At 31.9% G+C, this 13,765-nt stretch overlaps 1 protein-coding gene and 1 long non-coding RNA gene across 10 annotated transcripts in view; one reads left to right on the forward strand and one right to left on the reverse strand.

Moving 5' to 3' along the window:
• The window catches only part of CTDSPL2 (CTD small phosphatase like 2), a 93,587-nt gene that overhangs the window by 71,750 nt on the left and 8,072 nt on the right, over window positions 1-13,765 (forward strand). For all 5 annotated transcript variants that reach the window (XM_077127742.1, XM_077127740.1, XM_077127738.1 and 2 more), the window contains 3 exons: window positions 1,412-1,490; window positions 1,820-1,931; window positions 4,270-4,356. In XM_077127742.1, coding sequence (XP_076983857.1) covers window positions 1,412-1,490; window positions 1,820-1,931; window positions 4,270-4,356 — 278 coding nt within the window. The remainder of the gene's footprint in view (window positions 1-1,411; window positions 1,491-1,819; window positions 1,932-4,269; window positions 4,357-13,765) is intronic.
• LOC143656045 (uncharacterized) overlaps window positions 1-13,765 on the reverse strand; it is a 56,309-nt gene that overhangs the window by 22,662 nt on the left and 19,882 nt on the right. For 4 of the 5 annotated variants that reach the window (XR_013162373.1, XR_013162374.1, XR_013162376.1 and 1 more), the window contains exons 3-4: window positions 9,376-9,434; window positions 3,122-3,165 (exon numbers count right to left, since the gene is read on the reverse strand). This is a non-coding gene — a long non-coding RNA (uncharacterized LOC143656045). Of the gene's footprint in view, window positions 1-3,121; window positions 3,166-5,559; window positions 8,039-9,375; window positions 9,435-13,765 lie in introns of those variants that run through there. The other variant, XR_013162377.1, reaches the window with a different exon arrangement.

Below are 13,765 nucleotides of genomic sequence, written 5' to 3' on the forward strand. Positions count from 1 at the left end.
TTGACTTTGAGAATAAAGAAAATAATAAGATGAGCCTATGATTTAAATGGGAAATGGGAAACTGGAGGAGATATAGTAAATTTGTGCCCCATACTGATTGGGGTAGTACAAAAAAAGCATTAACCTTGACTTCATAAAAGCCAGGGACTGAAACATTATTACCGTTTACTTGTGTGACTTTGGACAACTTATTGAAGCTGAGACTCAGTTTTCTTAGCTTTAAAAAGGTAATACTAATATAGTGTTATGAAGGTTAAATGAGATGAAATAGGAAAAATACTTAGCATGTAGGCACTCAGTAAATGTTAATTTCTTTCTCCCTTTCCTTTCTCTGAGGTTAATAGGAATTCCTAACAATAAAGTGATTGGAAAATACATTTTCCCATTATCCCCATTGAGCTAATGAACCATTATGGGCATAAAAGTTGAGTCACAGATAAGCATAAATTCTGCTTTACTTATGGTATCTATCATTGCTAAATACAAATTGGTTCTGCCGCAGAAGGTATTAGTATACAATAGCAGCATAAAGTTAAGTTTTCATCCTAAGGACTATTACCTATCAACATCGAAAACTTACAGCAATTGTTATTGGGTTCCACCTTAAAACTTTTAATTCTGAGTCATTACCTTCATTACCTGTTCAGCTTACATATTATCTTTGTCATCTACTTCAGCTTAAGTTGTGATTATTTTAGAAAATTCTCAGGCTCTATCAATTAGTACAATCTTAGCTCAATCATAGATTGGGCTGTATACCACGGACTTGCTTCTTGATTACTTTAAAGTTGTAAATCAAAAGTGAAATGATAGGTCTTCAGAAACAACTATTGCTGTATAGAGGGGCATTTCTTAAATCATTAAGGTCACAGTCTTTGTAGCTTTGAGATTCCTGATAAAATGCACATATAACATTTTTTCGTAAGTCTTCAAGCCGTTCATGGGCCTCTTAAAGACTGTTCATGGATCCTAGGTAAAAACTACCTGTAGGTCCATTGTTAGTCAGCTTATATTTATTAACTGTATGTCAGGGCACTTAGTGAGGTTTTACCACTGCAAGAGCAGCTTGAATTTTATGGTTACTGCACATAAACACCATCCAGTTAGAAACTGAATTTTTGTGGAGTATATTTTTCTAGTAACTAGTAGTTTTTTCTTAGCTGATAGAGATTTTAATTCTTCCCAGGATCTAGTTTGGCATTTTGTCTATTATGGTAACTGTTTCTTTTGGATCTGAAGTTAGATCTTTATTTTAATAAATTTGCTCTAAAACACTATTTACAAGTTCTTTCAGTCGTTAACTTAAAATACATAAGGCTTCAGGAATACATTATATAGTAAAAATATTTCATGGAAGCATTAAGTGAATAAATCTAATATTTTGCTTTTCACTGTATTAAATATTAATTAGCACCAGTAACTCCAGACAGTGGTTATTCATCAGCCCATGCAGAGGCCACCTATGAAGAAGACTGGGAAGTATTTGACCCGTGAGTTGTCTTTTCTCTTTTCCTTCCTTCCTTCCTTTCTCCCCTCCCCTCCCTTTATTCCTTCAACTGTGTGAAATACACGTGTGGTGGGAAGACTGAATGGCATATTGCAAAGAGCATATGACCTGTAGGTATTAACACTCACTGAATTACTGAAATACTGATTTGTATATTTTTCCTGTTAACTACATGGTTTATAAGTTTGATTTACTGGGTTCAGTGTGTATTTTTAAGATTTAAATGTGAGCTGAGTTTAGTAATATATTTTAATGAAGTAGAAATTCATAAAAAGTAGAAATGTTGAAATTTTGTTAAAATTTGATTTATAGCTATTATTTCATCAAGCATGTTCCACCGCTAACAGAAGAACAACTAAATAGGAAACCTGCTCTTCCACTGAAAACAAGAAGCACACCAGAATTCTCCCTAGTTTTAGATCTGGTAAGTATATTATTTGTAGAGGAAAAGAAAATAAGTTATTTTTCTACATAGTAGTCCAGAATACCTAAATGAATAAAAATGAGTGAATAGCCTTAAATGTATCATAAATGTCTTACGTGTTCTGAATTTTTTTTATTAAATCCTTCTCTAATGTGAGGGTCACATTTGGTTGGTATCATGTACCCTTTGAGAATACATTAGACTTTAGTTTTTCAATTTAGATTAGTTCTTTCCCCCATAATTATGAGAACCTATGGCTTGTTTGCTTTTTGTTTGTTTGCTTTTTTATATCCCAGGAAATAATTATAGAATCATGCCTGGGTATTAGATTTTCCCTTCTTTGTCAGGATCATGCTTCCCTGAAGGACTGCATATAAGGATCTGAATGAATTAATGTTATGCAAGACCATACTTATATATATATATTTTTTTGCATATTGCCTAATGCCAATAAACTTTATTAATAGAGTCTCAAAAGCATGATCTCTTGATGCTGACTAATAAAACCTTTAAAATGCTCCTGTTGTGATTTAAAGCTTTCTTTTTTTAGGATACCAGAGGAGCTTAAAAAACCGAGTAACTCATATCTTTTGTTAATGAAATTTAATATATGGTCCTCACATATATTCCTATAGTTTAATATTAGCAAAAATAAATGCATCCATTAAATAATATTGGAAAATATTTCATTATTTAGCATGTTACTGGTAACCTTATGTAGAGATTTAATTTCATTTTCACAAAAAACTGTTTGAGAAAAAACATTCTCATAAATGTATAGTTAGCATCTATAGTCATTCAGGTTTTGAGAATTCGGCACCTTAGCCATTGCTTAGCCAAACAGATATGTGAACCAAACAGATCCAAAAGTCCTAAGTATCTTTAAGGTATTTTATTAGAGGATAAGTAGAAAGAAAGAAAAAAATTGTAATTTTGTTATAAGTAGTAGTTCATATTGATGTGCAAGTTCATGGAGAAACTGAAAACAGATTTTACTAGATTTTGATGTTAGGATTTGATGTGGTCATAACAGCAGATTTGGCAATACTATTTTTAATCAAATGTGAAGGTAAATAGAGAAAGATAATTGGCTGAGCATAAATGAATAAATTTGTGGAAGTAAGGAAAAATGATCAGAATTTAGATATTCTATAGATAATGTAGTAGGATTAGGTACAAAAAAAAAATACCTTTTCTTCAGATGCTAAGAGAATACGATGAAATGTGTAGTCTCCTGTTAAAAGAAAATGAGGCTGAGTTTGAAAACGAACAAACAAGCAAAACAAACAAAATTCAACAAATGGTGCTGCAATAACGGGATACTCACATGGAAAAATAATGAAATGTGACGCCGCCAGACAGCATTCAAAAAAAAAAAGAAAAAATGAGGCATATCTAGAGTTTACTTTGCTCATTGCCTCCCTTGAGTTTAACTTTAGGTTAAAAGAAACACTAATAAGATGTGGAATCACAAGGTATGAACATCTGTGTGTTTAATTTTAATTGATCTTAAACTCATGAAAATTTTGGAGGGGTAAAATTTTGACGGCTAGTTATTAGCAACTTTATTTTTAAAATAATATAAAGTTACTAGCTGTCATACTATAAATGAAAGCTCTCTTTTTATCATCCAGGATTTGAGAAATCTAAATACTTACCACATATATTAGATTGAATGATCCTTACTTTTATCTTCTTAACAAGAAAACAGGATTTAGTAATCAAAGATAAATCTTCATTGATTATTAATGTAATTAAGCATTGTTTATATCTTTATGAAATGTATTTATGAGAAAGTAAAACATTATTTCCTAAAATAAGATTCTTTGTAAAAGGTTTGAGGATATGAATATCCTCTATATGAATAGAATATATGTATAAATAATTGGATTCTAAACTTGCATTTACATGTTGTAAAAATAGTAGTATCCTTGTGGTTTTCTTAATGGAAAGTTGGCAACTACAATTTTGAGCAGTTGTTCTCAAACTTGAGCATGCATCACTATCATATGAAGGGCTTATTAAAACATAGATAGCTCCACTCCACCCATCTCCCACCTCCATGCAGTTTCTGAATCAAGAGTGAAACTAGAGAATCTGCTTTTCTAACTGGTTCCCAGATGATGCTGAAGCTCTGGCCTATCCCCTTGAGAACCAGTGACTTAGATAATTCTACTCCAAATGCTATATACCATGTGCCATAGTGGATTATAAATGTAAAATTCCACATATGAATGGGTTGTGTAGTAAATGTTTTTGGTGATCATGAATACATAAAATTGTCATTTGAAATTTATTTTAATATCTTGGTTCATTCAATATGTGCTTTTATTTTAAGGATGAGACACTAGTGCACTGTAGTCTCAATGAGCTAGAAGATGCAGCACTTACTTTTCCAGTCCTTTTCCAAGATGTCATTTATCAGGTAATTAAAAAAAAGATTTTTAACTTGTTAGACACAGTTTGAGAAAAGAAATCTTTTGTAGTTTTTTTCATGAAGTTAAACATGTTTTTCTGTATATACCTAATAGACTTTATCAATATTTTAATGCCTTATTAACTAACAGAGTAGCATCATGCTAAATAATTACATTAAAAAAAAACATTAATTTGTTACAAAAAATGCTAATTTTAAACTCCAGTGATCTCTGCTAGTTTCATAATCTGTTTGCCAGCAGGTGGAGGCAGGAACACTGACATAGATTTTGGAGAGAAACTTGCCAGGTTAATACCTGGGGCTTTTTTCAAAAATCCAATTAATATAAAGAAACTCATTCCTTGTTGGTCACTTTTTTTCCCTCTAGTAGTCACATGGTCTCAGTTTGCTAGATTTATATTAATCATAGAATTCCAGGATACTCTTCTATTAATTGTTCTATGTAAAGGATTTGTGTATAAGCATCTCTTTCTCATCTGGGTTGACAGACAGATAACAGTGCAAAATATAAATAACATTAACAGTGTCTGTGTATTACATTATTTGGCCATAGTTTTTATTTTGTTTAAAGTTTTCCTATCAAAAGATTTGAATTAAGTGAACACACTTTGAAAACTACAAAGTGCCTTTCTGCATTTGTGGTTGTTATATAATTAGCTTTCCCTTCATATATACCAGTTGTTGAGGAAACAAGAAAGGGTCAAAAAGTTTGTTGTTTGTCAAGAGGACACCGGCCCAAGGATTAACTAACTAAAGCCACCAGTTTACATGTGGATCATGAAAAGGTTTTACAGTTGTTTATGTACTGTTAATAGTCAGTTGGAATATGGTCATGGTTTTCTTGGCAGATGATAGTTGTATCTGACAGGAATTACAAAATTTCAGCGCTGAATAGACGTTTGTGGTTCTTATGTACTTTATCTTGTAATGAGTCACAACAGGACTTACTTTAACTATTATTGTCAGTTCTGGTTTAATCTAGATAGGTATTTAGGTATGGTAATACCTGAATACTATATTCACTTCCTTTTTATTAAATGTAAACTACTTTGAGTCCTGATAGATAATCAGAGTGAGAGCAAAATATTTTTGTATTTCTTTTTAACTGGAGATTATTTGGTATAAGGTAAACCGTTTTCATAATAAAATATTTTCTCCATTAGAGAATTACAGAGTTGCTAAATAGGTTGTTCTTGTTTGGTACATTTCAAGGAAAGGAGTTTTGTGGCAAATATAAATAATATGGCAATATCTTAGTTCTTTTTAATTTGGTGACCTTGATTTTTGTTTAAAATTGCACTCAAAAAACAGTGGTTTAGGGCTTTGATTTTGGAGGGGAAAGTGTTTGAAAAATATAGGTAAATAATGCTCTTGAGTTGACTTCTTAAGCTCCAAGATTTGACACTTATTTCTTCCAGATGGTATTTGGTCTGTTAAGTAATTAATAGTGAAATAAGACACTTTGAAACTAGATGAATCTTCCCCTTCCTGAACATTTCTTTTTAGCATGACCATAAAATTGAATTTTTCCTTATTCTTTCCTCCTTTTCTAACTCTCTCCTTTATAAAATTCATAATATTTCATGTGGATCTGGGTAGTTATGCTATTTTGAACAGAAGGCTTCTAGCAGTGCGTATGACTAATATGTGTAAAAACCATATTTGTACTGCATCTGCCTCTGGAATTCAGAGGACTTTTTCCCTTATATATTATGAGTTATACTTCCTGAAACTGAAAAATAAATTATCTAGCCTGAATCAGGAGCAATAAACAGAAAGTTTGAATCTTTTAAGCTATAGAAATTATTGCATTTTAATATTATGATTTAGTTACTACATTATAGGCAGAGTTTAGTTTCCCTGTAGTAAATTTTTGAGGCTGTTCATAGTCAATATTGGGTACATTTCCTTGGATTTCTGATGTTGGCATAGCCATTCTGTCTGCTTTTTAAAAAATAACTTTGAAGAAATCTTTGGGTTAGGGTCCCCCCCAGTTTTCAGACCAGCAAGCTCCCTTTAAACAGGGAATGATGTCTTTTAAACTTTCAGTGGTGTTGTCTCCATCTACTGGCAAAGAAGAAATATACACAAGGGTCTGAGATGATCTAAGAGATTTTGGAGAAACCACATTATTAGGTAAGATGTAACTTAAATATTTAACCACTACAATATAATGTGGCCCACTTAAAGACAGAAACCTCTAAAATACTGTATATACTCTTGAATATGTCAAAAATAAAATGGTAATGTTAAGATAGGATCAAATTCTTCATCTGACTCAAAGCCTTATAAGGTGTACTCTTGGAACTTGTTTTACTTTGTTTTTTCTTTTTATGGTAAGTTAGTTGTGGTTGACATTTATGGAACTTTAGTTCTACATGTTATTTCTTTTTTTTCACTTCAAAACAAGTTAAAATTGTCATATATGTTTTAATAATTGTCTATATCAGGGGTTGGTGAACTTTTTCTGTAAAGGGCCAGACAGTAATTATTGTAGGTTTTGTGGGCCATGTGGTCGGTGTCACAGCTATTTAATCCTGCCATTGTAGCATGAAAATAACCATAGACTATATGTAAATGAATAACCATGGCTTAACTTTACTTAGAAAAATAAGTAACAGGCTGAATTTGCCCCACAGGCCATACCTAGTTTGCTGACCCCTGGTCTAATAATTATGAGAGTATATACAGTAAACTTACATATTCAGATTCTAAGAGGAAGTAATCAACTGTTAGCCAAAATTCTTATTAATATGTAGAGAAAATTGACCCAAAAGATTGTGTGCTTTTTTAGTTCTCTCACAGTTTGAGGGAAATTTGTGACAGCCATTACTCACATTTAAAGATTGCCTGACTGACTTCATGATATATAATAATACTCTACTTTTGAGTGATAAGTAGAAACAAACTTGTTAATTTAAATCCTAGAATTTACAAGCAGATAGATTATCTAAGCCTATATGAAGTTTGAGTGCATTTGAATCCCATTTCTGGGGGATAAAAGACCTCAAAAGATCTATCTCAAATTAAAGTTTAATACAGATTATTACATACATTATACGGAATAGATATAATATTTTTAAGTGAAAGCATGACACTCGCAAAAGAAAAGCATATAGGTTTTTGTTTGAGTGGGTCCTTTTTTTGCCTTAATTTGGTATCTTTTTTTTCCCCATAAATTGCTTTATAATTAGTCACTGAGAAACGCATTTATTCTAGAGTGGTACAAATGCATTTGATATATGGAAAAACAGGTGCATGGTTGCTTCCAAAGCACATGTTTAATCTTTATAATTAGCTTATATTGACACATTGTCAGGAAATCCATCTCGTAGTGTTACTCAGTTAAGAGGTCTCCACTGTATTTAGTTTCTGTTCCTGCAGATCCACCAATTCAAGACTCTAGGTCATCTCACTCCCTCTTCCATCCAGAAGATGACTTCTATCCACAAGCAGGACTGAATCAAAAGACAGATTTTTCACTTAGCTCTTGCGCTGAACCATCTCCTCAATGACCTTCCTCTGTCTCCATCAAGAACTGGAGCTCAGTTTTTTGAAGATGTAATAGAGCTACTCAGCCCAAACGTGGCTGATTGAAGACAAAAAGAAGATGCCTCATGTGTTTCACCACAGTGCAGCCAAACGTAACTGTGTTGTCCAACTTCTCATTCTGTAAAGTATGGCAGGGGCATCTGATTTTTTACTCTGTTCACCATTAAGACTTTAGCCAGTCAGTGGCTTTCTGAAGATCAGTAAAATCAACAAACTTTGGGTCAGCTGTCCAGAAATCAGATTGTGGTAAGCACTCAAGGAGAGATAGGATCCTGTAGGGAGCTGCCTGCTAAAGGATGCTTTGTTTTATTAATAGAGGTTGCTTTTGTGTGAAAAGTTGGGGGTGGGAGGGTAAGGTGGGTGGGAAACCATGGTTAGCAAAAAGCTCATTATTTTATTATAGTTTGTTTCTTCTTGAGTATCTTGAATAGCTTAGAATAATTTTCATAAGCATCTCAAACACTCTATACCTAAGAGAAATAGATAGTCATTGGCTTCTCTATTCTGTGTTCTTTTCTAGGAAGGTCAGCATTTTTTCTGCTTCATGAAGAAAAAAGTAGATAAAGAGTTTTGTAGTAAATACCTAATCAAGGTTTTCCTTCTTTCAAGCTCTTACTTAAATTGATATTAACCAAGAGGCATTTTTTGTTGTTGACTTTTTGCTGTACAAAAGTAGTATGGTGTTTGTGCCTTAAACATTTGGGGGTTGGACACTTAAGTATTAAGGAAAGAAGTAATATTTTAGCTGGTCGAAACAATATTTCTTTCCCATCCTTATTAATATGGTCATCATTAGTAAGTATAGTCAATTTTCTCATAATTACTCATTAATTTTTAAGTTAAAGATGAAACTTGTAGTTAACTGCTTCTCAAAAATAAGAATGTATTTCATGGGGAAATCTTTGTCTAAAATGTATCTTTTCAAATTGCGAGTAATTCATTTAAAAATATACATAGCAAGTTCATGTTTAGTAGCTGAAAATAATCTGCAGATTTTGGAGAGCTTACAATTGATAACTAAGCATATATTAAATTTTTGATGTGGTTTCATTCACTTTGAAGTTTCTAATTGTTTTTAAAGCCAACATTTTTGTTGTGCTACAATGGGCAGGTTTTACTTGATGAAAATTATGCATCATTGCTAACTTTTAATTCATCTATGAATACATTAAGCTGCAATTTATCCCACTTAGAATTAAAGATTTTTTTCAAATTAATTTCTCTTTAATACAGGGTAAGGTTTTACAGAAGTTTTTAGTTTGGGAATTGTTGTTTTATTTTGTTTTTATTTTTATTGGTTCTGATGTTTTAGTATTCACCTATTCATCCTCAGATTCATCCACCTACAAATACCACCCCCACCTGCCATCTACCTCTTATTGGAACTATGTGAAGCAAAGGATGGCTGTAAAATCACCCACTGGATTATGAAGTTTAGGCCTCCATAGGACCTACCTGAGCAACCCTCTTCTCAAAGAGAAGGTTCAGGTTTTGTCTTCTGTACTGTTATTGAGCTAAAAAAAAAAAAGTAAACTAGGTTAAATAATTAAGCTATTTATAAGTTGACACAGTTTGATATTTGTTTTTCCTCTTCCAAAGGTATAGATTGTAGCCTTAAGGCTTTCTCTTTGGAGTTGAGGTTGCCCAGTTCTACCCATGGAATCATACTCATTCCAGTTATTTTCCTTAGGACTGATTACTTTTAAATGTGCTGAATAATAATAATAATAATAATAATAATTGGCACTTTGAGTGTACTAGGCACTGTTTTAGGTGCTTTTGCATGTATTAACTTATTTAATCCTCATAACAACCCTATGAGGTAGGTATTGTTGTTTTCCCCATCACATAGATGAGGAAATGGGTACACAGAAGGATTAACTACTTTGCAGAGCCACTTGCACAACTGTGGTGTCCACTAACGATAAGATTTTTCAGATAATTGTAGTGTCTCATTCTTCCATTCCTCAGTGTTGTTAGTGTCTTACTGATAATTAAGTAAGAAATAGCGTTCACCATTCATCTTTTTGTTTAAAAAAAGCATATATACCATACTCTTAAAAGTGGCTGAACCTTACTGAGATTACCTTTTTTTGCCTAAAGCAATGTAGCAATGAGTTCAGAGAATATCGTGGGAAATTGTTAAGGATGCTTGTCTTAGAATATGTTAGGACCATATTGTCTGAACTTAAAAATCATTTTAGAAATATTTCCCATTAAAAAATTCACATGTAAGAATTTGTTTTTCTTAGCCATTTGTCCATAAGTTGAAACTGTCTTTGATAGTTTTTGTTTAGTTCTGATTTTTGTTTTGTTTTGTCATGCTGTTAATGTTATCTATGGATAGTAGATTGAGGTTCAGTAAGCTAATAGAAATTACTGAGTGTATAATTTTAAGATTGCATAATTAGACATGAATTTGAATTCAGAAAGATTTTAACAACATTTATGATCAATTTTTTGCTATTTTAATGACTACTCTTATTAAGTCTAGTTCTGTTAATCATTTATAGCATATTAGGACTATATGCAATTATAGAAAAATTCTCATTATATCAGGCTGATTGTCAGGAATTGTTTGTATCAAGTGTGGTTAATGTAAGTGTTAAGTTTCTATTATATATTCTATATAAAATATAAATCTGGTAAAATCTCAGCCCACAACAGATTACAGAAGGTTAGTTCTTTTATCACTAGCAAATACTATTCCAGTAGATTTTATTAAAGATTTTACATAATGAACATATTCATGAATCCCTAACTTCAAGTAGTTGTCAACCTTATTTAAGGTATGTGTATGGGTATAGTATTTTGATGGAGTAATTGTTTCTTATTATCGTAGGTATTAATTTTTAAACTTTTGGCTTATTTTTTCAAAATATTTGTTTTATTGAAGGAAGATTAATCTGTAGCAAAGATAGAATAATGTGGAGGCACATATGTATTCCAGTTGACTTAAAGCTTTTGGTTTAATCTTACATTTGTGAAACTATACAGTTGCCAAGTTTGAAGGATAGGTTGGTGAAATACTAAGAAAGGCATGGATTAAAAAGATATAGAAAATAGTTTAGGTCTCTCAGGATAGGAATCTGTGTGAGAGTAAAGTTGGAAGCTTTGTGTGAGAATAAAGTTCGGAGAGGAAAAATGGAATCAGTGGTGTCTATAGAATAGATTTTGAAGCATTTAGAGGCATTTCTATATATGCATTTATATATTTGTGTATCTCTGTGACCTAACACAATAAGTAATTATAGTCTCAAAAATTAAAATGTCATATTATACTTAACTTCCAGGTGTTCTTAATTTATTCCCCCTGGACAATACTTAGTGCTTCTTGACTTTTATGTATTTGTGTTCACAGCAACCTTATATACATCAAAATGACTTAGACCCTGCTGGTCTTATATTACTATCTCTACTTCTCTTTCTCACATTTTGTCTTTGCGAAATATACCAACCCAAACCCTATCCCTGGTCATTTTTACTTTGTGCTTATCTATATTCTATTTTTATTCACTAACCACAGCCTCTGCCTTTTTCAATCCTGAAACATCTTCCTGTTTCCTTTCCTAAATCAAATGGTAAATCTGTTCTGAGCATGGGAACTTTTTATTCTCTTTTTATGGTAAGGAAACACTCCAGCAGTGTTTCTCTACCTTCAGTGCTACTTCAAAAGAAATGAAGGCTCCAGATGTCACAGTGAATGAAATAGTAGAATGCATAATGAAGTTATAGTTTTGACCCAACCTGGAAGTTACTGCTTTAAGAAGTTAGAAAATGTTACCTTTGAACTGTGTTCCATTTATTATGAAGATGCTTGATAAATACTGCTTAATTTAAATAATTTTTTAAAACCTGAAAACTATTCCTCTATAATGGAAATGTGCTAGTGTTCAAAGGAAGCAAATCACAATTCAGAGACCCTGCTTACTTTAGTTTGCAGGGATACTGAAAACATACAAAGGCAAAGCAAAGGTTATCTTTTTTTTTTCGGTTATTAAATGCAAATAAGTGATTATCTTCTTAGCAGCAATCAAAAGGTTCTGATAGTTTATCATTCCTCTTGAGATGAGGTAATTGAGAAAAAGTATTGGCAGAATTGATAGATTTTTCTAAACTTTCACAAATGTATTTTGAAAAGACCCATAGTTGTTAAAAAAATATTTTGGCAGTAAAATAGTAATATATTTAAATTCTATCATTATTTGACTTACTAAGCAAATAAAGTTTGTGGTTTTCAACCAAAGCCAGTTTAAACTATATAAAATGTTCCAGGATGAAAATGTTAAGATTATTTAGAATAACTAAAGCAGTGTCAAGAAAAGATTATTAAGTATGTCTATATCCAGCTGTTTTTCTGTGCATACACTTAGCCAAACTAGTTTTTTTTAAACATAAAAATGGGGTTGAAGTCTTATGGTCTGATTTATTCATTCAGTGTATAATGAATACCTTTCCTTTTTCATTGTTCTTCCACATTATTTCCTATGCCATAATTTATTATGGTACAATCCATTTAGGTTGATTCTAGTTTTTCATTATAATCAGCAATGCTATAATTAAATTCTTTGTTTTTTTCCATACTTCTTGTCATTGCCCAATAAAGAGAAAAGTTAAAGTCATAATAAACTGTAGTGAAATTTTTTAATAGCTCATCCCAAATAGCAACTAGCTACTTAGCATTTGATTTTTTTTTTTTCTTCTGGGAGGAGGAGTATGTGGATTACTTTTGTTTTTGATTAATCAAAAATTAAGGTAGACTGCCTGACTAATAGGATTAAAACAAGTAAACTATGGAGTTGGGGACAGTGATATTAACATAACAATAATTGGAATTTCTTAGGGAAATTCAATAGTTGTACTTTGTATTCATGTAGGTTGCCTCCATTTGTAAAATGGGAGTTTGGTGTTTGTATTCAGGATACTTTTTTATCCTCCACTAGATTTTTTGTAGGGAGGGAGAAGAACAAAATGAATTTTTTAGACTATGTCTAACTTCAGGCAATTCTTTTTCCTATACTCAATAGCTTTTTATCAGATACCTACTATATATTTGGCATTGCCTTATGCGTTTTGGGTTTGGAAATTACAAAGATTGGTAAAACATAGCCCCTGCCTCCAAGTATTCTTTGCATTCTTTTCCTGTTTTCCCTTAAAACAGTCCCCGAACTGGATTTTTGACATGAGGGCATTTTTGTGTGGATGTATTATAGATGCCAGAATTAAACTCCAGAAAGCCGAGATAAGAATTTGTTGCCACTAGGCTTGTTTCTTTTTTAAATGTGTATCAAGTAAATAGTCCAGTCCCCCATATACTGTTTGGCTTCATAAACATTTGTTGTTTATGGTATTTGAAGTTAATAATCACTTTGAGTGGAATTAAACATTTTTTTTTATAAAATTATGTCACAAAGTGAATTCATTTCAGAGGAGTCTGAATCTCTTTAAATCAGTTTAGTGGTTGCTCATGGCTTATATTTCTGTGCCATTTTAATATTGGAGTATATTACAAGAGCTACAATAATTGTGGCCAAGAAGACAGCCACAAAAATCCGAAAATAAAGTATGTAAGGCAGCTCTTTTGGTACTATAGTCTTTTCTGATATTAAGTAGGCTTTGAGAATTGGTGTGTTTGATGTACTTGTAGTCTCAAGTGGCTGAATAATGCTAATTTAGATGCTGCATCTGAATTAGCAGATGTAATAAGAGAGAGATTGATTTCTGAAAATGTCCAGTTATTTAAACCCACCAAATCAGACATTTCCTCCTTGAACATAATTTAGTTTAATGGTAATTTAAAGTAAAAGTATTTTTAGCTGGTGATTGTTAAGAAGAAATTCTGAGT

Source organism: Tamandua tetradactyla, chromosome 14, assembly GCF_023851605.1.
Source record: "Tamandua tetradactyla isolate mTamTet1 chromosome 14, mTamTet1.pri, whole genome shotgun sequence".
Classification (NCBI taxonomy): Eukaryota; Metazoa; Chordata; class Mammalia; order Pilosa; family Myrmecophagidae; genus Tamandua; species Tamandua tetradactyla.